Source organism: Xenia sp. Carnegie-2017, unplaced genomic scaffold (genome assembly GCF_021976095.1).
Source record: "Xenia sp. Carnegie-2017 unplaced genomic scaffold, XeniaSp_v1 HiC_scaffold_21, whole genome shotgun sequence".
NCBI lineage: Eukaryota > Metazoa > Cnidaria > Anthozoa > Malacalcyonacea > Xeniidae > Xenia > Xenia sp. Carnegie-2017.
Window position 1 is genome coordinate 2,238,702 of NW_025813484.1, and position 25,195 is coordinate 2,263,896.

General features: G+C 34.6%; 2 protein-coding genes and 2 long non-coding RNA genes across 5 annotated transcripts; 2 read left to right on the top strand and 2 right to left on the bottom strand.

Annotated features, from left to right (window-relative positions):
• The first annotated feature begins 1,455 nt into the window (after positions 1-1,455).
• LOC124443818 lies at positions 1,456-2,323 on the top strand. 2 transcript variants are annotated; one of them, XR_006947755.1, is made up of 3 exons: positions 1,456-1,870; positions 1,965-2,035; positions 2,107-2,323. It is a non-coding gene; the product is annotated as an uncharacterized LOC124443818 (long non-coding RNA). The 2 variants fall into 2 exon arrangements; XR_006947756.1 differs by having other exon boundaries at positions 1,456-1,573; positions 1,722-1,870; positions 1,965-2,323.
• Positions 2,324-7,681: 5,358 nt separating this feature from the next.
• On the bottom strand, positions 7,682-13,115 carry LOC124444712. Its single transcript, XR_006948005.1, has 5 exons — positions 12,873-13,115; positions 10,336-10,684; positions 10,045-10,261; positions 8,640-9,882; positions 7,682-8,373 (listed from the first exon to the last, which is right to left on the bottom strand). It is a non-coding gene; the product is annotated as an uncharacterized LOC124444712 (long non-coding RNA).
• A 1,744-nt stretch (positions 13,116-14,859) lies between these two features.
• LOC124444403 (WD repeat-containing protein WRAP73-like) lies at positions 14,860-22,814 on the top strand. The gene is made up of 14 exons (XM_046995014.1): positions 14,860-15,004; positions 15,211-15,306; positions 15,452-15,508; positions 15,604-15,720; positions 15,800-15,872; positions 16,256-16,359; positions 16,440-16,526; positions 16,904-17,038; positions 17,251-17,328; positions 17,866-17,953; positions 18,042-18,167; positions 21,602-21,685; positions 21,782-21,895; positions 22,465-22,814. Exons 1-14 carry the CDS (start codon positions 14,936-14,938, stop codon positions 22,569-22,571), a joined length of 1,335 nt encoding a protein of 444 aa, XP_046850970.1. The 5' UTR covers positions 14,860-14,935; the 3' UTR covers positions 22,572-22,814.
• Positions 22,815-22,881: 67 nt separating this feature from the next.
• On the bottom strand, positions 22,882-24,037 carry LOC124444407. Its single transcript, XM_046995020.1, has 2 exons — positions 23,530-24,037; positions 22,882-23,456 (listed from the first exon to the last, which is right to left on the bottom strand). The coding sequence occupies exons 1-2, from the start codon at positions 23,884-23,886 to the stop codon at positions 23,118-23,120; spliced, it is 696 nt and encodes a 231-aa protein (XP_046850976.1). The 5' UTR covers positions 23,887-24,037; the 3' UTR covers positions 22,882-23,117.
• Positions 24,038-25,195: the final 1,158 nt, after the last annotated feature.

The following is a 25,195-nucleotide window of genomic DNA, read 5'->3' on the forward strand; positions in this document are numbered from 1 at the left end:
CACGATTTCATGAGAGACCTCGTTTTAAAAGTCGTCATAAGGGGGTACATTTAAAAAAGTCATGATTTCCTGAAAGACCTCGTTTTAAAAGTCGTCATAGGGGGGTACATTTAAAAAAGTCATCATTTCATGTGAGACCTCGCTTTAAAAGTCATCATTTTAAAATTGGGAGGCCTTTGCTTCCTATGGCCGTCAATGTTCCTACGTCTTTGGTTGATATTCAAATTGTCTTAGCACAACATCACTGACGATCAAAAAGAAGTGATCGAGTAAATCGTTGTATACTTTGCAATATGTCCAGCAATTGCTTGAGAGATTGTTGACCATTTTGACATTTTCAATCGATCTAAAACACCGTTGTTTTTATCAACGAAGTCAGTGTTTGGTTATGAAATAAGAAATGGAAAGTGTGAAATAATTGTCTAAACATTCTTTGGAAAGAAAATATCACATGGAAGGACTTGCGAGTGCATTACCCAATGTCAGCCCTATATTGATGTTTTACACGTCAGTCATCTTCGAGGGCGAATATTATTGTTAAGAAAATCCCATGAGAATGGGTACAAGTCAAGAATTGACAAAGGTTGGGATTATGTCAGAACAATGTCCAAGTTCAGAATACCAACGAAGTTAATCAACTGTAGATGACAAGTAAAGTTTACATAATTAATTATATAGCACATGGAAGTGTAGTTCAAAGTCGTCATGTGAATGGAAAGAGCAATAACGAATGCTGTGGTAAAGTGTGCGAGTGATCAAGAAAGGAAAAGATTCATTGGCGTTTTCAAGAATACGTGGAAGCTAATAGCCAATAGTTCGGGCTCAAACTAATCAACAGCAAGACGAAAGAGTTCATGATATTTATTAGTAGTTAGTGTTAACAAAAGACCATACGAAAGGGAGAAATCAAGTCAAGTTTGGAGCGATCCTCAAGAAAACTGTACGCTAACAATGAAAGCTAAGCCTATCAATGCAGAAATGCAACAGGGTCTAACAGAAAAACTATTTCTCATTGAATAAATACTGCTCAATATTTAACGAAAAGAAACAGATCATATATCTTATAGAACGTCGTCATAGCAAAACATTCCAAAGAAACCTATGAAATGATTGTCCATTCTTGTGTCTAGCTTTGTGTCTAGCTTTGTGTCTAGCTGTGTCTACCTTTATGTCTACCTTATTGAGTGATTCTGGTAAGTTATGAGAAATTTGTTTTTGATGCATGATGTGCACACAAGAAACAGTAATACTCTAGTACGTCCGTAAAGTTTTTAAAATCTGTGGAAAACACAACTCGTTTTGAAGTTTTTCGGCCGATTATAGTTTCCGTTGCACTTGAAGATTTTAAGTACGGAAATTGTTGACACTTATTTTCCAAGACTCTAAACTACTGAAAATATAGATAAGAATTTTTCTTTCTACGAAATGTTATAATTTTATATCTTTGCTGTAAAGGTTACTTGAAGCGAGATGCTCCTGTCCAGATGTTGGTGTAAAGACTGGAAGTTGTAAACATGTCATTGGCTTACTATTGAACTACAAAGATTGTCAAAGGAACAATGTGAACGATCTGGTTTGTTTTTTTATATTTGTTGTAGTTTGATGAAGCAGCTACAGCTTTAATATAATTCATGATGAGATAGTCACAGCTGTAGTACAATTTACAATAATAAAATAATTGCAGCGAAGTAAATTTATAACTTGTCTTTCCCACCATAAAGAATTTCGTGCCCTACTCAATCAACAACACTCAAAAGAAATTCAAAGGTAGAAATGCCAACGTAAAGGAGGCTGCCAAGAAACAGCGATATCAGACTTTACATTGTATGATTGAAGAAGAATTTTTAGAACTGCGAAAGAATAGTTGAAGGTAAAAATTTTGGTTGGAGTAAAGGGTTTTTGTATATCGGAAAATTTGTTCAAATGCTATGCTCAGGGGGTTACAACTATTTTTTTTACTCAAGAATGCTGAAATGCGAAAATCGTCAAACGGCGAAAAAGATGTGATGAAGAATTATGAGAAGGAAGAACAAAGGTTTTGTTTTTCTTTGTACATTTTGATATTATGTAACTTTTTCAATCGAAGGCAAAATTTGTTCCTGACAGGCAATCTTGTGGCTTTGACGAAACGACACAATGGATACAATGGATACGACACGGCCCCCTAAAAAGAACGCTCATACAGAAAAAATTTCGAGTTCTTCAAATTTGTCAGTTGATGGAATTCTGCATTTGTTTGAACTATCAGACAACGATCATGTCCATTCGCTGGAGGAAGGCATTTCTATGAACCCAAATCATTTAGAAAATTGCGGTAAAGTCATCAACGGTATAGAAAATAATCAAATTTCTAAATCTGTTCATAGTTTTGAAGCATTTCTCGATGAGGTGGATGTGAATATTAGGTTATAATTATGCATGTCGTGGAGTTTGATACTTTCAGCCGTTAAGATCAGCAATCAAACTTCACAACAACAATAGCAATAAATGAAAAAACAGTCAAGTGCAAAAATAATCATTGTTATAAAGACAGAAAATGTTGTACTGTAGGATTAATCTGTTTTCGTTTATGCATACATAATAATGCATGTAAGAACATAAATTCCACTTATAAATCTGCCTAGACTAGATTTGAACAGAAACAGCAGCAGCAAGTACAATGGCAAGGATAAAAGGGCGAGACCACGTTAAAGTTTATGTTGAGAGAGAATTATTCGGTCACTGGACGGGAGTCTCAACGTGGATTGAACGTAAATTATTAACTATCAAAGCGGAATTAGTACGAGTTAACAACGTCTACCAGACAAACCAAATGTCAATGGATATACCGGACGAAATCTAAGCATTTGATAAGCATACAGTTTGTAGAGAAGCTATGGAATTGAGTGATAGCGTAACGCAACAAACAAGAGCGCCGTAAAGACTGTGCAGACTGGTTTCTTGCAACATGATTTCCTTGACACAATGTTTAAAGAAAATATGGCTGCGTTGTCATATATGCTGTGATATGTTATAAGTGTCATAAACCATTGAAATGTAGGATATGACTCGTGAAATCGACATATCAAAGAATACACCTCAAAATCGGAACGATACGAAAATTCATTTCCTATGTATATTATATAAAAGCTAAAAGAAGACAAGTTATCGGCTGCTTTAAAGCCTTCACCAATGTCAAGCCAGAAATATGTCATCCTCGTATTTTACTACGACAAGTGCTATTGGATTAATAAAGCTAAACGAAGTCTGCATTGCTTAGCCGTAAGAAAACGTGCTGCTTTTGAAAGACTTACTTGTCTCTATCTTTTTCAAAAGAAGACATAAGTAACCATAGATGTTTTGCTAGTGTATTACCAAACTAACATTAATATAAATGTATTCATTTGTACTATACTCTTTCACTCTTTATATCAACATTTGACTACGAATATGATTTTTGGTTTGTTGCTTTTTCTTTAGCTGTAAGTGTTCTGCTATAGTTTTGATTCGAGACCTTCAATGGTCTATTTTTTTTTGCATTAATTACTTCTAGGTAGGAGTGGTACTTTAAAATGACCAGGTGTCTTCAACGAACTCTCTGGTCTAGTGGATAGACACAACCTTTCGAGGTTGAGAGTGGAGGTTCGAACCCTGTCTGGAATAAATTGTAACTATGCTAAGGATGACTTAAGAAATAGGAAGATAAGGAAATAGTGCTGGCTAATAGAACAAAAATGGGATTTCTATTACTAAACTTTTCGAGAATGGAATGCGACACTTAGTATAAATTCAGAAAAAAACGCTCTCCGATGAGAAGGAGAGCGAAGAAAAAAAAAAGATAGGATCCCATGCAAAAACCACTAAAAACTAAGTCTTTTGCTCAAATTTTTATGACTCCTGTGATCAGGGAGTTATTTTTAAATTTTGAAAAGTCAGGAAACCCAAGAGCAAACAGAACGCCCTAATCATCTCTTTCTTACTTCCAGGCACTCGTTCCTCAGTTCGACTTTCTGTCTTCCACATCCGCCGCGTACACCTGCCAAGTGTGTTGGCAGAGGGGCGAACCAAGGATCTTGTGCACCGGAGGTCATTGATGTCGAACTAAACGCCCAACATCGGCCAGTTGAGCTAACCGCTCATCATCGAAAACTCTAGGTTTTTTGGCGTATTTGTTAAATTTTTTCAATGTAAAGCGAAAGAAAAGGAGAAGGTCTTGAACCTTAGAAGGTCTTGAACCCGAGAAGGTGTGATCATTGCACCTGCATCTTTACCACTCGGCCAGACGGGTGAATTGGAAAACTGGTTAAAACATGTCAAGTGGTTCTGACAAAACAACATTGCCTTCATTTCTCTCAAAGCTCACATTTTATACTGTGTTTAACTTGTACTTCGTCATCATCATTGCAAGGTGAAGAAAGGGACTTACTACGCATTAGAGGTGTTCAACTCTAACATTATTGGAGAATAAATGTTGTAACTGAAAGGAGGAAGACCAGTGAAGTATGCACAATGTCAGACATTGCCATGTGGTGAATCAAAACAACAACGCGCATGTTCGTAGTCAATTTAATGGCGCTGGGAGTTGCTAACTTGTTTGTTCAAAGTTAAATAACATATTTTTTACCATCATGCATGATAATATTGTAATGGTTTCTACAAAAGCATATGGTTCCTACAAAACAGCATCCACTTACTAATTCATAGTCTATTCAAGTCTTTTTGTCATTTTACAATCTTGCCATGTCTTGAGTGTCATCATTTAAAATATAGTCAATGTAATCAATATAGCCAATGCGGTTTTTGTCTACATATTTGTCTACGTTCTTGTCTACCTTTGTGTCTACCTCAATGTGATTGTCTACCTTTTCATAGGACAAAGTTCTTATTTTTTTGAACACGACAATTGAAAAATTAGTCATTTCATAGTCGAAAGTAGTCGAAGTAATCGAAGGTAGTCAATTCTCGCGATGACATAAGGTGAATCAGGGTAGTGACGAGCATGTCTTTTATTATTTTTTTCCGACACAATGGCGTTGAGATCATTTGACTTTATGTTTGAACTAACTAAACTTTTTTTTATCATCATGCACACTAACCATATTATATTCATCGTTCGTTTTGATTGCGCACAGACAAGAGTTTAATAGCAAGGACAAAGAAACCTATGAAAAGACGTCTTTTTATGATATCGTCTTGTATGCAATAACAGCTTTTTCTCTTTTATGTAATCGACTACATCATTTCTCTTTCTATTGATGTTTTTTCACAAATTTTCACATTTTTTGCACACAAAGAGTATAATTCACTGCATTTTCGTTAAAAGACTATAATTCACTGCATTTTCGTTAAAAAACTATAATTCACGCATTTTCACAAAATTCCACACTTTTTCACAAAGACTAGTTCACGCATTTCACAAATTTTCATTTTTTTTCCCACAAAGACTATAATTCATGCATTTTCACAAATTTTCACATTTTTTTCACACAAAGACTATAATTCATGCATTTTCACTGCATTTTCACTAAAAGACTATAATTCATGCATTTTCACTGCATTTTCACTATAAGACTATAATTCACCGTTCACTTTCTTTCACACAAAGACTATAATTCACTGCATTTTAACAATTTTTCGCATTTTATTACACAAAGACTATAATTCACTGAATTCAATGCATGTATTATAGTGTTTTTGTGAAAAAGTTTGAAATATTGTGAAAATGCGTGAATTATAGTCTTTGCGTAAAAAAAAGTGAACGGTGAATTATAGTCTTTGTGTGAAAAAAATGTGAAAATTTGTGAAAATGCGTGAATTATAGTCTTTTTGTGATAAAATGTGAAAATTTGTTAAAATGCATGAATTATAGTCTCTTTGTGATAAAATGTGAAAATTTGTTAAAATGCATGAATTATAGTCTTTGTGTGAAAAAAAAATAAAAATTTGTGAAATGCGTGAACTATAGTCTTTGTGAAAAAGTGTGGAATTTTGTGAAAATGCGTGAATTATAGTCTTTTAACGAAAATGCAGTGAATTATAGTCTATGTGTGCAAAAAATGTAAAAATTTGTGAAAAAGGGTGAATTATAGTCTTTTAGTGGGAATGCAGTGAATTATAGTCTTTGTGTGAGAAAATATGTGAAAATTTGTGAAAATGCATGAATAGAAAGAGAGTTGTACATGTTTACCACATGGCAACGCGTGAATTGACTACCTTCGATTACTTCGACTATTATCGATTATGAAATGACTAATTTTTCAATTGTCGTGTTCAACAAAATGAGAACTTTGTCCTATGAAAAGGTAGACACAAAGGTAGACAAGAACGTAAACAAATATGTAGACAAAAACCGCATTGGCTATATTGATTACATTGACTATATTTTAAATGATGACACTCAAGACATGGCAAGATGGTAAAATGACAAAAAGACTTGAATAGACTATGAATTAGTAAGTGGATATTGTTGTGTAGGAACCATATGCTTTTGTAGAAACCATTACAATATTATCATAAATGATGGCAAAAATATGTTATTTATCTTTGAACAGACAAGTTAGAAACTCCCAGCGCCATTAAATTGACTACGAACATGCGCGTTGTTGTTTTGATTTACCACATGGCAATGTCTGACATTGTGCATACTTTATTAATCTTCCTCCATTCAATTATAATATTTATTCCCCAGCAATGTTTGAGTTAGACAGCTAAAATGCGTAGTAAGTCCCTGTCTTCACCGTTGCAATGATAACGGCGAAGTACAAGTTAAACACAGTATAAAATATGAGCCTCGAGAGAAAAGAAGGGAATGTTCTTTTGTGAGAAACACTTGACATCTTTTAAACGGTTTTTCAATTCACCCGTCTGGCCGAGTGGTAGAGATGCCGGTGCAGTGATCACACCTTCTTGGGTTCAAGACCTTCTAAGGTTCAAGACCTTCTCCTTTTCTTTCGCTTTACATTGAAAAAATTTAACAAATACGCCAAAAAACCTAGAGTTTTCGATGATGAGCGGTTAGCTCAACTGGCCGATGTTGGGCGTTTAGTTCGACATCAATGACCTCCGGTGCACAAGATCCTTGGTTCGCCCCTCTGCCAACACACTTGGCAGGTGTACGCGGCGGATGTGGAAGACAGAAAGTCGAACTGAGGAACGAGTGCCTGGAAGTAAGAAAGGGATGATTAGGGCGTTCTGTTTGCTCTTGGGTTTCCTGACTTTTCAAAATTTAAAAAAAATAACTCCCTGATCACAGGGAGTCATAAAAAAATTTGAGCAAAAGACTTAGTTTTTTTAAGAGTGGTTTTTTGCATGGGATCATATCTTTTTTTTTCTTCGCTCTCCTTCTCATCGGAGAGCGTTTTTTTCTGAATTTAAACTAAGTGTCGCATTCCATTCTCGAAAAGTTTAGTAATAGAAATCCCATTTTTGTTCTATTAACCAGCACTATTTCCTTATTTTCCTATTTCTTAAGTCATCCTTAGCATAGTTACAATTTATTCCAGACAGGGTTCGAACCTCCACTCTCAACCTCGAAAGGTTGTGTCTATCCACTAGACCAGAGAGTTCGTTGAAGACACCTGGTCATTTTAAAGTACCACTCCTACCTAGAAGTAATTAATGCAAAAAAAATAGACCATTGAAGGTCTCGAATCAAAATTAGAGCAGAACACTTACAGCTAAAGAAAAAGCAACAAACCAAAAATCATATTCGTAGTCGAATGTTGATATAAAGAGTGAAAGAGTATAGTACAAATGAATACATTTATATTAATGTTAGTTTGGTAATACACTAGCAAAACATCTATAGTTACTTATGTCTTCTTTTGAAAAAGATAGAGACAAGTAAGTCTTTCAAAAGCAGCACGTTTTCTTACGGCTAAGCAATGCAGACTTCGTTTAGCTTTATTAATCCAATGGCACTTGTCGTAGTAAAATACGAGGATGACATATTTCTGGCTTGACATTGGTGAAGGCTTTAAAGCAGCCGATAACTTGTCTTCTTTTAGCTTTATATAATATACATAGGAAATGAATTTTCGTATCGTTCCGATTTTGAGGTGTATTCTTTAGGAATGTCGATTTCACGAGTCATATCCTACATTTCAATGGTTTATGACACTTATAACATATCACAGCATATATGACAACGCAGCCATATTTTCTTTAAACATTGTGTCAAGGAAATCATGTTGTAAGAAACCAGTCTGCACAGTCTTTACGGCGCTCTTGTTTGTTGGGTTACGCTATCACTCAATTCCATAGCTTCAGTACAAACTGTATGCTTATCAAATGCTTAGATTTCGTCCGGTATATCCATTGACATTTGGTTTGTCATGTTTACAACTTCCAGTCTTTACACCAACATCTGGACAGGAGCATCTCGCTTCAAGTAACCTTTACAGCAAAAATATAAAATTATAACATTTCGTAGAAAGAAAAATTCTTATCTATATGTACTTTCTGTAGTTTAGAGTCTTGGAAAATAAGTGTCAACAATTTCCGTACTTAAAATCTTCAAGTGCAACGGGAACTATAATCGGCTGAAAAACTTCAAAACGAGTTGTGTTTTCCACAGATTTTAAAAACTTTACGGACGTACTAGAGTATTACTGTTTCTTGTGTGCACATCATGCATCAAAAACAAATTTCTCATAACTTACCAGAATCACTCAATAAGGTAGACAAGAAGGTAGACACAGCTAGACACAAAGCTAGACATAAAGATGGACAATCATTTCATAGGTTTCTTTGGAATGTTTCGCTATGACGACGTTCTATAAGATATATGATCTGTTTCTTTCCGTTAAATATTGAGCAGTATTTATTCAATGAGAAATAGTTTTTCTGTTAGACCCAGTTGCATTTCAGCATTGATAGGCTTAGCTTTCATTGTTAGCGTACAGTTTTCTTGAGGATAGCTCCAAACTTGACTTGATTTCTCCCTTTCGCATGGTCTTTCGTCAACACTAACTTCTAATAAATATCATGAACTCTTTCGTCTTGCTGTTGATTAGTTTGAGCCCGAATTATTGGCTATAAGCTTCCACGTATTCTTGAAAACGCCAATGAATCTTTTCCTTTCTTGATCACTCGCACACTTTACCACATCATTCGTTATTGCTCTTTCCATTCACATACCGACTTTGAACTACACTTCCATGTGCTATATAATTATGTAAACATTTACTTGTCATCTACAGTTGATTAACTTCTGTGGTATTCTGAACTTGGACATTGTTCTGACATAATCCCAAACTTTGTCAATTCTTGACTTGTACCCATTCTCATGGGATTTTCTTAACAATAATATTCGCCCTCGAAGATGACTGACGTGTAAAACATCAATATAGGGCTGACATTGGGTAATGCACTCGTAAGTCCTTCCATGTCTAAACATTGTTTCCAAAGAATGTTTAGACAATTATTTTACACTTTCCATTTCTTATTTCATAACCAAACACTGACTTCGTTGATAAAAACAACGGTGTTTTAGATCGATTGAAAATGTCAAAATGGTCAACAATCTCTCAAGCAATTGCTGGACATATTGCAAAGTATACAACGATTTACTCGATCACTTCTTTTTGATCGTCAGTGATGTTGTGCATATACCTAGAACCAGATAATCCACTAATATATACAATGTGAGCCAACAAGCTTTCAAACTGTAAATGTGATTTTGAATACATCATTATTAGACTCTGTTTTTGCATTGGAGCCTCGTCCTCGATAGAGCTTTCATCGTCGTCAACATGATGGACTCATTCGTGTTTTCATTGGTCCACAAGTCCTCATCCAAAACTTTCGAGCGCACGCTAGGAGCTTCAACTACGTTCAATTTCATCAAGCTATCTTCAACAAACTCTTTTTTCTTGACATTAGTTGAATTTTTAAAGATAACACCTACAAATGTAACAATAGAAAACCAAAAATATCGAAACGTGTTTACAACAAATAATAAGTCTTTACATATATTTATTGAGCTAAACGAAAATTGTTCACCTTCTTTTTATGTTTAGTTACATATACATACAGTTTGCACAAACAATAATCGAAAGTTTCTACCGGTGAATGAACGTGAACTAATCCTTCTACAATCTCACGAAAAAGCCGCCACTTTCTCTGTTGGTCCTTGTACTATCCCTCGTCAATAACATTCCTTAGAGTACTCTTCTCACAATACTCCACCTGTACATACAAAGTGTGCGGAGTACACTTGGGAATCTTCTTGCAAATGTCTTGTGATTGCTCCCTCTTCACTTTCGAAATCAGATTCCTCGCCCTAAAAGGAAAGACGCTGGTAGTTATTTTTACATATCTTCAGCAACATCATGAACAATTCCCACTACTATATACCACGTGAGCCAACGAGCTTCCACACTGTATATGTGATTCATCGATATTTCTTTTGAACATATCTTCAGTAGACTCGTTGTTATTAATGGTTAATTTTGTATTGGAGACTCATCCTCGCTGAAGCTTTTACCGTCGACAACATGCTTGGAATCATTCGTGTTTTCATTGGTTCAGAAGTCCTGATCCAAAATACTCGAGCGTTCGCCAGGTGCTTCAACTACGTTCAATTTCATCGAGCCATCTTCAACCTGGCGTAGTTGGTTCTCCTCTGTCATGCTTAATTTTGTTTCACCGTTAGAAGTTTCATTTTCAAGTCTTTCTTCCAGCTCAATCCACCAAATTATAAAATCTGTCATAAATATTAGAGCATTGTTTATGCACAAAATATGCAGATACAAAGTTATAGAGAAAAATAAAAACATCTCTAACATTGTCACGGATATTACGAGTGGCGTAACAAAGTGTTGATGACTTTGATATGCATTTGTCAAAACAAGCTTAAGAAGACAAAGAGCGTGCCAAAAATATATGACGGAAAATTTGCTATGAGCATATACAAGCACTAATTTCAAAGCTTGCTCTGTCAAAAATTAATTGAGAATTAATCTAGCATGGGTAGTCAACTCCACCAACTCTCCAAGTTCATGGTCATGGCAACGACCAGCTGTATGTACTAGTACCGATTATGGAGTAATTAGTTTGCCCAGTGACAAATAATAAATAAATAATCTGCGCATGCGCAGTCGATTTGACCAGATGCCTAAGTTCAAGGTCATGGCAACGACCAAATGCATCTACTAGCACCGATTTCAATGTAAATAGCATGCTTAGTAATCAATTAACTTCAATTAACTTCAACTGACACTGTGCCTTTTTCTGACACTTATAATTAAAGCCTTAACCCTAACCTTAAACACGTTTTATACAATTTTTTTTGGTTTATATCTTTCTGATTTAACTCTCTCGTTTACTGTTTCTCAAGTATCATGAGCAAACCATACATGGGCTTCATGGCAAACATGGATTATCGGGTTCCTTTAATTAACATGGCAGGCTCTATGCTCAAACACTATCTCGGGGTATTGTGAGGAATGGACCGAATTTTTGTTTTCAAAATAACTTGTCTTTTTTCATTACAAGAATTCTTCTCATAAAAGAAACTAGAACATCCAAGGATACTGCAAAGGTTCAAACAACTTCTGCCTTTTTGACTTAAAATTTAAACCAACTCTAAACATGTTTATACGTTTTTTAATTGTTATCTTTTGAAATGTAACTTTCTCATAACTCTCTCATGATGAACGAGAGCCTCCTTATACAATATAAATCTCTCACCATGAACGAAAGCGTCCATGGTCTTTGTGGAAAAAAGGGATTATCTACTTTTTTATAACAGTTTTTACAAAGATACCATTTAGTAAGGCAAGAAAATCGTCCAAATTCAACCTCGCTTCCAACAAATGGGGTAGATGGGAATTATTTGCACATAAAGAGTCATCGACATTGTAACATCTAAACTTCCTCCACAAATGTAAGCAACATTCAAAATACACCAAAATCCATAACAATGCATTCCAAATCATCCAATTATCTCAATCCATCAATTAATCTAATCTCAATCCATCTGTTAATCTAATTCAATGCTCTAAAAGGTCTACAAATTGAAAACAATTGTAAATAACTTCCTATACGATTCTGAAGAAGGCTCGAAGCAACAAGTCGAAATCTTAATAATTTTTAAAAAATCCGGGGAAACCTGCATATAAAAAACATGCCTGGATAATCAATTTTCAAACTTAAATATATATAAATATATTTTGCTGGTTATTTATGTACATTAATTTTAACAATTTCCTTTTCACAGTTTGCAAGGTGTATTTGTGTGAAAACTCAAGCTTAAACAGAAAATTTAAAATGGAATTAGAGAGACAGAGAAATTAATATCACTCATATTTGGCTCTTGCTATGATGACATTCATGAGTATGTTTTAACCAGTCTTTACACAGTGCATGAGAAACTTAAATTCATTTTAAATTCAGTTCATTTCTTTGTGTTGCTCTAGAGAAAATACTGGTGTTTGCAAAACATGCAAAGACAATGACGGTGAAGATTGGCTTTGATGCGAAAAATGCTTTCAGTTTTTCAATTACAGCTGTTTAAATTTAGACTTTTCGGCTGCCCAACTATTTTGTTTGTCGATGTTAAAACCCTAGGCATGACATCACATAAATGTCTACATTTACAATCTCAACATTAAATAAATTTCAAGGGAAACAGGTGAACAATCATAAATGCTTCAATGATTGTTTTGGATTGAGAAGAAGTAAACTTGAATGGGTAGCACTCAAAGGGTAGCACAACTTTATCGTAATGTCCTATCCATTTCCTGTATTCTGTTTGGAAACCTCTTGCATTATACACTCTCAAAGCATGCTTGTAGTTTCATGCTTAACTCAAAAGTTAAAATTGATTACAGTAAAAATACAAACACAGTTAAAATAACAAAAATAAATAAGAAAAGAAGGAGAATACATACCTGCTTTTGACGAGTGCAGAAAAAAGTTTTCAGATTCAGCGATTAATTGTGTAGCATGTGCTCATACAAAACGTACATCGTTTTTTGTTGACTCTCTAGTTTCTATCACAAAACCTTCTCGTGGAACATTCTACAGCGGTGATATCATTTGAACTTTTCAACGGACGTCAACATCTTTGCTCAGTTCGTCAAAGACTTTTCCCAATATAAATTCAAAAAGAAATAGTCGTGAATTTGTATTAGTAAAAGACATTGCTATATAAATTTTATTTACGGGAACTTTTTTACACGACCGAAACAGAAGTCCAAATCCCGAATCGGGTGACATGACAAGATGGCGACCGTTTATGACACGGGTGATTTGGTGTATCGGAGTGTGTAATCATCGTCGTCTTCACAATTATAACGGCCGTAGATGTCTATGATCTTACAGGAAAAATTATATTCTATTATCATAAAAATAAAGAATTTTTCAAGATGACCATTCACTCTTTTTTATGGTTTTCATAGCGATTAATTACAATAGGAATCTACGAATGACGAGTCAATCAATGACAGATAGTAAGAATGTAAGATGAGAAATATGTCAAGAACGCGCGGATTTTCGCCGTTGTAATTGCTTTAAAATAGACTACATGTATTTGGCATGGGAACGACCAGCAAAAATTCATAAAACTCTCAACATCGAATGTAATTTGTCAAAAATGGTCACGAAATCATAAAACCAGACTCTTGTGAGTCTTTTATTACTCTAAACATTAAAAGTTTACTTTTTGATTGTGTATTTACTGATAAAAATGTGTTTGAACATGTAAAGAGCATCTGCCAGTATATGATGTATTATTTTGTAGTGGTAAATATATTTGTAGTATGAACACACTCCTTTTCATCTGACTTCCGTTCTTTCTTCTGAGCATGACCATATCTATTCGAATAATATTAAGAAATACAAAGACAAACAATTTAAACTGGAATTTGGGGATGGAGAATTCTTCAAGAACAGCATAAATTGTACTTTTGGGAAAGGACGATGCAAATTTTGATACAAATTCAACAAGTTTAGGAAATATATAATATCGCAACTGTCTTTATGTTAGAAGTTGCATCATAACCAAAATTTATCAAAACATTCGCAATATCAATTGGTCAATTAGAAAATGTTGTACTTGTGTGAAAAAAAAGATAAACATATCCACCTATCTTCCATATTAGCAATTCCCTGCTTCCAAAGCGTTTGTCTTTATCTAATAATATAACAAGGTCATAAAACTCATAATTCCTCTAAACACATCTTTAACTTCTAAGAATGACAAGTAATCATGGTTAGACCAAAAGGAAGAAAGCCAAATGAAAAACAGGCTTTAGAGTGGCTATTGCACATAGGACATTATTTGATTCCTGTGTATGGGAAATGAGTCAAAGAAGTTTTAAGCTTGCCAACACGCAATGAAAAACATAAAATTGAGAAAGGGCCTAGAAATGTGTGAGTTCTTTGGACAAGTGTCAACTTAAGACATCAAAAATGGAATGACTTCTTTTTTGACCACTGAGTTAAGTTTGCAAGAACTCTTTAATCTGTCCCTGAACGTCTTTTGAAATGTGTTTTGTGTAAATTATTCTTAATGTATGACGATGTAAATTTTTCAATGTTTAATGCTAAAGGTGAAGTAAAATCTTCACCTGCCATGGCCTTTAGACTACAGCCACTTCCCCAAAACATAATGGAAAACATGAAACTAAAAGTCATGATTGACATATGACATTGCTTTGTTGCTTTGTTAACTTATAAAAGTAGTGGATTTTTATGGTAATGTAGATTCAAACATTTCACAATTACAAAAAGTATGTTGTGCATTGTACACTTAACTTATATTAAATCATCCCTATGAATGTACGAACTTGCAATTTGTAATCTTTAATTAATCAGGCCTGCGAATAGGACCTTCATGACAGCCCGCACGAAATTTAAATTTGTTATTTGGGTAAAGAAAAATACAAAATCTAAACGTGATAAAATTCTTATCACAATTTTCTTTTTATAATAAGAGATTGATTTGTAAATCATGAATTTTTCCGATGAATTCAGACAAAATCATTATTTGAGTCGATATTCGCCGAATGGATTTTTCATTGTATGTGAATTTCTAACAATTATATTTTCTTTGCAACTCAATTTTTTTAATTTGTAATTTATATGGTTTAATTTTAAAGTTACTTTTTCTGTTAGTTCAAGCAGTTTTGCAAATGGCTGCCATTGTTTTTCAATTTCTAAAATAAGTTCTTTCTGTGGAAAGAGGTAGGAAATTTCTTAAAATGATACATTTTCTCTTTCATTTAGGCAAATTGCGTGCAGTACCGACTTGTGGTTAGAGATGTGAAAACTTTGCAAATAGTTCACCTGTTTACTAACTTGGATGCAGTAGACTACATGGAAGTATGTATCAAGGCTATGTGTTGTTCTTTACCAAATTTTAAAAGATTGTTTTTATAGGTTAGCCATTCAGGGCCATGTTTTTCTACCCTAAGCAATGGTTACTTTAGAAAAACGTATATTTTCAAAATTTGATAATTTTTGACAGTGGTCTCCTGATTCCGACTTCATTCTTTGTGGTATGTTCAAACGTGGTGTCACACAGGTAATTTTGTCAATTGCTTGATTGTTATGTCATTTAGTTGGGAGTCGTCTTTTATTAAATGTCAGTTGAATTGTGGGTAATTGTTTTGCCTGCAGGTCTGGTCTATGGAGAACCCGGATTGGCGATGCAAGATTGATGAAGGAATGGCTGGTTTAGTGACAGTCAAATGGAGTCCAGATTCAAGGCATATTCTTACTATAGCCGAATTCAACGTAAGTTTACTTTCATTAGCATGTTTTTAGGGGAATTTTCTGTTTCTTTTTCAGATTTTATATTTTTACACTCTCGTAGATAAGGATTACGCTTTGGTCCTTGATTGACAAGTCTGTTTCATATTTTGAATATCCAAAACATGCAAACAAAGGTAAAGTGAGAATATTTGTGATCACAACATAAGAAACAACTATTACTGTGTAACAAATACAGTTTAGCCAAATCATTTGCAATGAATGAACCCCAGGTGAAAATTTTGCATAACATCCTGCTTAGGATCTGAACATGATTTTACAAGATTTTGGTAGGATCTTACAGGGTCTTGGTGGGATCTTTTCAGAACCTTTCCTGAGAATTTAATCATATCACCAGCACTGATATCATGAACAGGCAGAACAGCAACAAAGTATCCAATGACGGCATTTGTAGAAGCTCTTTTCATTTTGAAAAACTTGACATCAACTATCCCATCAACTATAATCATGTCTTAAATACAAATGTTGTATGTCGAAGTCACTTTTAGTCATGTCTTAGGTTTGGATTTCACCAAGGATGGACATTACATGGCACTTGCTGAAAGACGAAATTGCAAGGACTTTCTGAGCATTTTTGCATGTAAAGCATGGAAAATGGTGAAGGTTTGTGTTATGCAAAAACTTGGTATTTTGTACTTTGTTTTCTCATTCCTTTGGTTTGTCATGTGTTTTCTGTTCTCTAGCATTTTGAGGTACAAACTCAGGACTTAAGTGACATTGCTTGGTCACCTGATGGCAGAGCTTTGTGTGTGTGGGACCATATAGTATATGTAAGTACCTATAATGATATGGTGTGCCTCATGGTCCATGATATATCAGTGTTGTAGGGTGATTTTTAAAAAAATCGTCAACTACATGGTAAGCTTTAGTGTAAGATACCCACTCATTAGGGAGAACATGCTCATCCCCTTTGTAATACAAAGATTTTTTTCCAAAACAATTTGGTTTCTCATGAGTGTCATCCTTGACTTCTATTAATTATTATACATGTCAGTGAGTATCTTGTGTAGACCTGGCAAGTCAGGCTACTACTCTAAAAAGCAGACTGTCCTACATGGCATCTTTTGTTTGTCAGCTTTGATCTTAGGGGAGTTTTTAAAACAACAGTTAACAAAATATTTATCTGCTTGATGTTGTTTACATGCAGAACAAAGTGTGTCTTTACTCAATGGACGGTAGATGCCTCTCGACGTATGAACGGCCATGTTTTGGCTTGGGCGTGAAGACGGTCACGTGGTCGCCGACGAGTCAATTTCTGGCGATAGGAGGCTATGATGAAAAGGTAAATTAAATCTTTGTTAGCCAATTTTGTTAGGTACGTGTCAACTTTGAATATTTTAAACTTTTCTTTTTGATACAAATTGAATGTACTGTAACAAACTGTTTTTACATTCAACTTCTTTCCCAGTCTTCTCTGTTATCTCTCCCCTCCCTAGAATAAATCCTTGGCGTACGCAGGTCAGAGTATTATAAATTTCTTGCGTTGTCCTATAGTGTCGTGTATTTAACCATCTCACGTGGAAAACAATCGTGGAGCACAAGCATTCCCACGTGATAGATAAGAATGAGGTGGTAAGTAGTGGCTTTCATTTCATTCATATCATGTGGAGATAATAAAGCTTACTGAGCCTTCATTCAACCCGACCTGGTTCACCACTCTCTCTGACCCCACCCCCACCCCCATTTTTTTATATATATTGTTTGGTGAGGGTGTATGACTTCACAATCATCAAGTCAGTTTGTATGAATGTGAATATTTAGACTATACATAATATTTCACCTTGTATATATGACAATATTTAATATAGCCCAGATCTCAAGGGTAGAGTGTGTGTGATCACTATACCTAACCCTAACCCTACCACAGATCCCAGGGGTAGAGTGTGTTTTCTCACTATACATAACCCTAACCCTACCACAGATCCCAAGTGTAGAGTGTGTTTTCTCACTATAATTAACCCTAACCCTACCTCAGATCCCAAGTGTAGAGTGTGTTTTCTCACTATACCTAACCCTAACCCTACCTCAGATCCCAAGTGTAGAGTGTGTGTTCTCACTATTTCTTCGATGGGGATTTTCTTTTACTTTTGGTAATTTTATTTTTTTCAGATTGTTTATAAAGAAGTGGAGAATAAGCCCACTTATTTCAAGAAAGAGAATATATCCTCGTTTGGAAGTTACATCGTTACCAGCAAATGTACTTACATTCACATTTTATCTGCGTATTTCTTCCATGAGAATGTTTAGTTATGGCTGTTTGACTTTAGTGGATTGTATATTTTTAGATGAGGTAAAGGAGACTCCAGTACAGATACCTTTGCTTAAACCTGATCCTGAGAAACCTAATCCCAAAGTTGGTGTTGGTCACGTGTCATTCAGCAGCAAATGTCAGTTTATGGCTACCAGAAACGGTATGTTAGTACAAACGAAATCTTCCTTGTCGCGCTGTTACCCGCCAATAGCATTGTGTTTACGTTTATCTTGTTTGTCAAACGAGCGAATGCATAAACTCGTTTAGCGAGGAGAAGAAGGAATCGAATTTCTTAATGCGCTAAATGAAATGCGAATTTTTTACCTAAACTTCTTTATTGATTTTTTTGTGTTACGTGTTTGTGATGCGGTTGTTTTGATAAAATACGTACAGTCGTGTGTATTTTCACTGGTCAAAAATAAAATTTACAAAGGTTTCATTTTCTGCCAAAATAACTTAAAGTATAATACATGAGGTGTATTTTCTGACGAGCTCTCTTCTGAAATTCTGTAGTTTTTATTGCTACTGTAATTCTAATTATGCTTTTACTTAGCTCTTCTCTTACATTTTGAAATTTTCAATGCTACTGTAATTCTAATTATGCTTTTACTTAGCTCTTCTCTCACATTTTGAAGTTTTCAATGCTACTGCAATTCTAATTATGCTTTACTTAGCTCTTCTCTCACATTTTGAAATTTTCAATGCTACTATAATTCTAATTATGCTTTACTTAGCTCTTCTCTTACATTTTGAAATTTTCAATGCTACTGTAATTCTAATTGTGCTTTACTTAGCTCTTCTCTTACATTTTGAAATTTTCAATGCTACTGTAATTCTAATTATGCTTTTACTTAGCTCTTCTCTCACATTTTGAAATTTTCAATGCTACTGCAATTCTAATTATGCTTTACTTAGCTCTTCTCTCACATTTTGTAATTTATAATGCTACTGTAATTCTAATTATGCTTTACTTAGCTCTTCTCTTACATTTTAAATTTTCAATGCTACTATAATTCTAATTATGCTGTACTTAGCTCTTCTCTCACATTTTGTAATTTATAATGCTACTCTAATTTAAACGGCGTCTCTAATTAGCGCTTTCAGACATTCTGTAATTAATTATTCTATTCTAATGTAAATTATTTCTCTAATTAACTCTCCTCCGGTATTCTATAAAGTATAATGCTGTACTAATTCTAAGTATGGGCCTATTCATGTGAGCCCGGTTGGCGAGACATCCCACTGAGCGAACCAAATCCTTTGAAATGCATTGTTTTCTGCAGATTAATATAACATGCATGTATTAACATCCCCCAAATTATCGATCTTGACACTTCAATCTTGATTTTACGAGCTACTGAAGCTTTTTTTGTGACGCGCAACTTATGAAAAGCAACGATCAAAATTTATCTAATTTACATGTAACAAAAACTTCAATAGCTCAAGAAGTAAACATGCAAACATTAATGTTAAAAAAAGTCCATTAGCAGGCATATTATTTTTTAGACCGTAAAAAAATCATGCGTCATATACACCTACTGTGACACTAATTATTATTATTTCTGCAACATCTGTTCACTTTACGCCTGCATTACAATCTTTTACAGACTCTATTTCGTTTTTTTGTTTGTTTGTGATTCTTTTAGAGAAGGAATATAACTTGAAATTTTTTCTTCAAATTTTCATTGAGAAAGAAAATTCATTTTTGCAAATCGTTGTCGATTATCGCTTTCATGTTTGATAGTTTCCGTTGAAATTTCGTGTTTTACAATACAGAAATTATTCAGTATGTCGACTAAGGCCCGGTATTAATAGATAAAAGGTTGAGCTATGGGTTACGAATCAATTTTGAGTATTTGTAGAACAAGAAATTAGGGCTCATCATTTCTTGCGACGTTCATTACAAATAGATACTTCGCATATAATTAGTATACGTCATGTGTCGCTCATAAAGTGGGTCTTTTTACAACTGGTGTATAATTTGTGTAATTATTTGCCATACATTACCAGCTTTATAACATTAATTTTACATGATTCGGATACTTTAACTATTTGGCTATTGTATGCTCACGCAGCCAATTCATCCAGTTGTAAATAAATGTTTTCTCGACATTTCATGCTGAATTCTGAGGTTTTTTTACCAATCTCATGAGATGCAGACAGCTTTACAACAATTTCCAAGTTCTTATTTGACTCGAAGTATTTTCTTCTCGTTGCAAAAAGCTCCATTTTAAAGCTAAGTAGTTTTTAATGAGCTTCAACATTTAGTTATGTATGTATCGTAATACCCTTGATAAGTGCAATTACCTCCGAAAATAGTGTAGAAAATTTGCCTAGGCGTCCTGCTAATGCTTCAACTTAAAATAATTATATTGAAATAACAGTTGGCATCGCCGTAGAACATACATATATAAGCACCGACAAACTACATAGATATACAAACGCTGACATACAAGAAGGATTACAAGGATAGAAAAATATTGAAAGGAAAATGTTTAGTTGGTCATTGACCGTGGTGATAGTCTCCTTGTTGTGCTTTGGATTTCTCGAGGAAGTAAGCGCTGTACCGTTTGATCGCTTTATTCCCAGATATAGTGATGGGGAAGAGGTCTCTCGCGTGAATGGTTACTCTGAGTCACGTGGTCTCGAGAATGATAATATTTTGAAAAAAGATGAGTGGGTCAGAGGCTTGACGAAGAAACATGCCTCGCCATGCCGTTTCGATGAAGTTTATGTCAATTTTGAATGCAGAAAGATGAAGAAACGCGTTGTAGTTTGTGGATATCTTCAAAAGCAGAAAAATATGAATTGCGTATATTAGATAAAACAGTAATGACTTTTACTCGTAGTTTTGTTGTTTTAACATTGCTGTTCGCTCTCTTGAGTTTGTATCGGTAAAAACTGTCTGCTTGATGATTTTTTAGTATAAATAGTTCAATGCTTCGATCACCAGAAAATATTAAGTCTTTCTGTAAGGTAAAAATATAGCTAAACATAAACTGATGTTGTTTTACTGTATGTAAAGCTATTAAATATAGAAATTGATTGTTTAAAATGTTGTTTGAGAAGTCAATGTAGGTTGACGGCAAGGATTATCGTTGGTATAATGATGTCGATCTAAAACCTTAACTCGTAAAAAAGATAAGACTTTAGTCTCACCCAATTTGAGCAGTCTGTCTTTGGTTAACGTCGACAAACTTTAAATTACTGTTATCTGTTTTAAAATGCTTGTCTAAAAATTGCTTCTTATTTTATTTCACGCATTTTTCTATTTTCATTGTGCACGAAACCGATGTTCAATATGTTTTGATCCAAGAAATGACCACTAGGTTGTTTACTCAAGCAAAGAGCGCACTAAAAGGGGTGATTCGTGCAAATATTAAACTTATTTTCGTATTGTCAAAATCAGCGTAAAATTATGTTGATAAAAATATTGTCACGTAAAATTGCTACTGATTTAGTTGGCGTTGTCTGATACCTTCCTCTTGGAAATTTGTCACGGATGCTTGTTCGAATTTTATTCTAATTCTATTTAATTCAATTCCATTCTTTTTTTTCAATTCTAATTTTATATTTCTTTCTATTGGTGTATAGACAATATGCCGTACACCTTATGGATATGGAATGTTATTACTCTCAAACTTTATGCTGTACTTATACAAACCTCTCCAATTAAAAGTGAGCGATGCTTCCAGGACTTTTTTTGTGAAGTTGCACTCGAAAGTTTTAATCGACCGCAATGCTCAAGTAACATTTTCCATGAATTCGTTACAGCAATCCAGTGGGATCCGCAAAATGAAAGAGTTGCGTTATGCACTGGTAATAATAAACTGTATTTTTGGTCGGTTGCTGGTTGTGTCACGGTTGATGTGCCAACAGAAAGTGAAGGTTTGTTTGCACAGTACAACGCTGTAATATATATAATCTCGCCAGTTGTATTACGTGATCGAATGCGTATAAAATACCTGTTGGAGATCTGTCACGTTTCCCACAAAAGACCTTGAAACGTTCCTAATTGTAATAGAAAACGTCCTCCAAAAAATATCATCTTGTAAACTCATGATTTGAGAAATATTAGCGAGAGACAAGACTTCAAAGCAATAGATTGAAAATGACTTTGAAATAAAGTCGAAATATTGCTTTGAAATCTTGTCTCTTGCTAACATAACTCGAGTCTTGAGTTTAGAAGATGGTGTTTTTTTTTGGATTATCTTTTATCTTATATTTCTTCAAATTGTCGGCTGGAAAAGGTTTTTGTATTTTATGTGGATAAATAAATAGATTCCTTTTTCAATCTTTTAATTGTTTCTTGTAACTGTTGCAAATTTACTATAATTGATTGAGATGGTTGATTTTAAAGTCTGTTGCAACTCGGTCTTTTACAAAACTGTAACAGTTAATGATATTGCAGATGATCTAAATCTTTTTTGATTAGTTGTGTTTATATTTTTACTTAGCTTTGTTCCAAGTCAATTCTCTGTCATGGCATCCAGATGGCGATAACATGCTACTTTTGTCTAAAGATAGGATGGTGGTTTGTTTTCTTTCTCCTCCTGAAAGATGAGACTCTTCGTTAGTATGACATCGAGGTGAGATTGCTTTGATTGACCCAAATCGTAGGTCACGTGTTCAGTTCAACGCCATGACAAGGTACTGTGAATATATGGAAGCAGTTCTTATGCATGATCATTTCAGAATGCATACGTGTTATGTTAGTTGCTAACTTTGCGATTCTTGTTTGATGTGCGTCAGTTTGATCTCTTGATCAAACGTTCAAATTAAAAGTGGAAAAGTCTAATGCTGAAAATATTTGTTTCGATATGTTGGTTTTTTCAACACATTTATATGACAGCAAAGTAAACACGACACTACTATGTAAACGTTGCATGAAGTAAGCACGTCACGTGGTAAATCTTTCATTTAAGTAACAGTAAATACGACACAAAGTAAATATTACATAAAGTAAACACCACACTAGGTAAATTAAAGACTTCACTAGGTAAATTTTGCATTAAGTAAACATCACACAAAAAAATAACACAACAATGAATAATAAATGTTACACGAAGTAAACGTTACGCAAGACCCAATAAACATGTGTTTAATGCAACTAAGATGCTGATGTGTTGATTGTCGACGAACTGGTGGTTTTTTTGATTGAGTGAAAGCTTGGGAAGAAACGTTTGCTGCATTTGATCATCTCATTCTGCAATTGACGGTTTTTCCAGCAGTACACGAATGTGGTAATGGCTGGCGTTGCGAATGTAAAAATATACACCCATGGAATCATGTATTGTATATGCCACGCCGTTCGTTTGTGAATGCTTAAGAATACGAGGACGCAAAATTGTGGCAGGTAACACGCCAGCGATAGAAGAATTATTGTCATTATTGTCTTGTTCATTCGGCGGTCAGCAGTTTCCTTATTTGACGTAGTTACGGTGGCATTCTGAAAACAAAAAACAACGATTAAGTGAGTTTTGGTAAACAGCGAAAAACGACTAGCGAGGAGCACCGCATACCTTTGACTTATTTGTTATAGGTTTTTTCATTTTTCTTTGAATCATGAAATACGTTACTGCTGTGACAGTGAAGCAGATTATAATGAGTAAACTAATCGATATGAAATACAACCGATGTTGTTTTGTTAGAAAAAGCGTGAGAAGAAAGCACGCGGCTCCCAGTTGCGTCGCCGTTGCTGCGATCTGGAACGATCGTTTTACGATCGGTTTCCGATGCAGTATCGGTTTGAAGACGGAGAGATAGCGCTCAATGGTGATCAGGAAGCAAGTGTGAAGAAAGGAGGATAAAGTGCAAAAATGATTTGCGGTTATTGTGAATAAATATGGATAGCAGAAATCGAGTTTTGCCACTTGCATTGCTTTCCAGATGAAGAAAGCAGGCTGTACCAGGGTGCATTTTATCGTTTCTGTTACAGAAAGAGAAAGCAACAAGAAATTGGCAGTTGTTTTTCCTAAAGGTGATTTGATGTATATATAAATCACCAATGCGTTGCCGGATGTTGATATGATGCACATGAACAAATTGACGAAACAACATATAGCATCAGAGATGACAGATCCAAAGGAGTTGTCTTCTTTATTGACTTCTACGTTGTGGCAAACTATGATCGTTGTCATGGAAGAATCTGTGGCATTTGGAAATTTGAAGTTTGTCGTCGTCTCCATTTAAGCTGATGTGAATTACCAAATCTGCTGCTCTTCCTTTCAAATGTAAATTTTACTGTTAAGTCCGTTTATCTCAACATTGAGAGAAAGAATTCGCACTGCGCATCAGTCGATCGTGAAAATCTTTGAGCATGTTTTAAAGAACGGCAGCTGGTATATTTATGATCAAATTTGACGCTATTTATGGACTTGTCGTAAAATTCAATTTTCCTGTCTATGGAGGCATAAAACAAAGTATTTTAATCAAAATGATTTAATAGAATTTGCGCAACCGTGGCGTCATGCTGTGACAATTTGAATGACATTTTAGACACCTGTACATTAAAAATAATCCGACTCTATATTATTTTGATATCCCAATGAAAAGTCAGGTGTGGCTTTTTTTTTCTCAAACCAAAGCAATTTAATAAATATGCTATTCTTCGTTTTTTTTAATGAATAATCTTCTCCAACGCTGTTGGTCGACCTTAAGCATTGCAGAGAGAAAAAAAAGGAGTAGGATGTACAGAAGTACTGAAAATTTATTAAAAAAGTGTAAAGAAATTTTTTTCCTTCCGACCATTTGAGTTGAGTAGTTCGAATGTTTTGAGAAACATTTGGACTTAAATGGCTGTATCGGCGTCAGGGAGAGCGCGAGCGAGTGAGGTGATTGTAGTATATTTGAAAAATATAGAGAGACTTGCCTTCCTAATATTTTTTTAATACACTGCGTATCGAGCTATTTTTCAGTCATTTAGGTATCTTTTGAGCTGAGCCTCTGTTCAAAATTTCTAAATTAACATTTGACTCATTTTGCCGCTGCCCCCCCAATGGAATATATACCGTGAAGTGTCCACCCCTGTCTAGCGTATACAGTCTTTTAATTTTAACAGCATATTCTAATTGCTTTATGCAATGAAAATCACAGAAGTTAGTCTGTCGGTAAGATGCATTGCAGCTGATACAAAACGTTTCTTCTTGATTTGCCGTGCTATTTTAATATTATGTAAATAAAATTGCT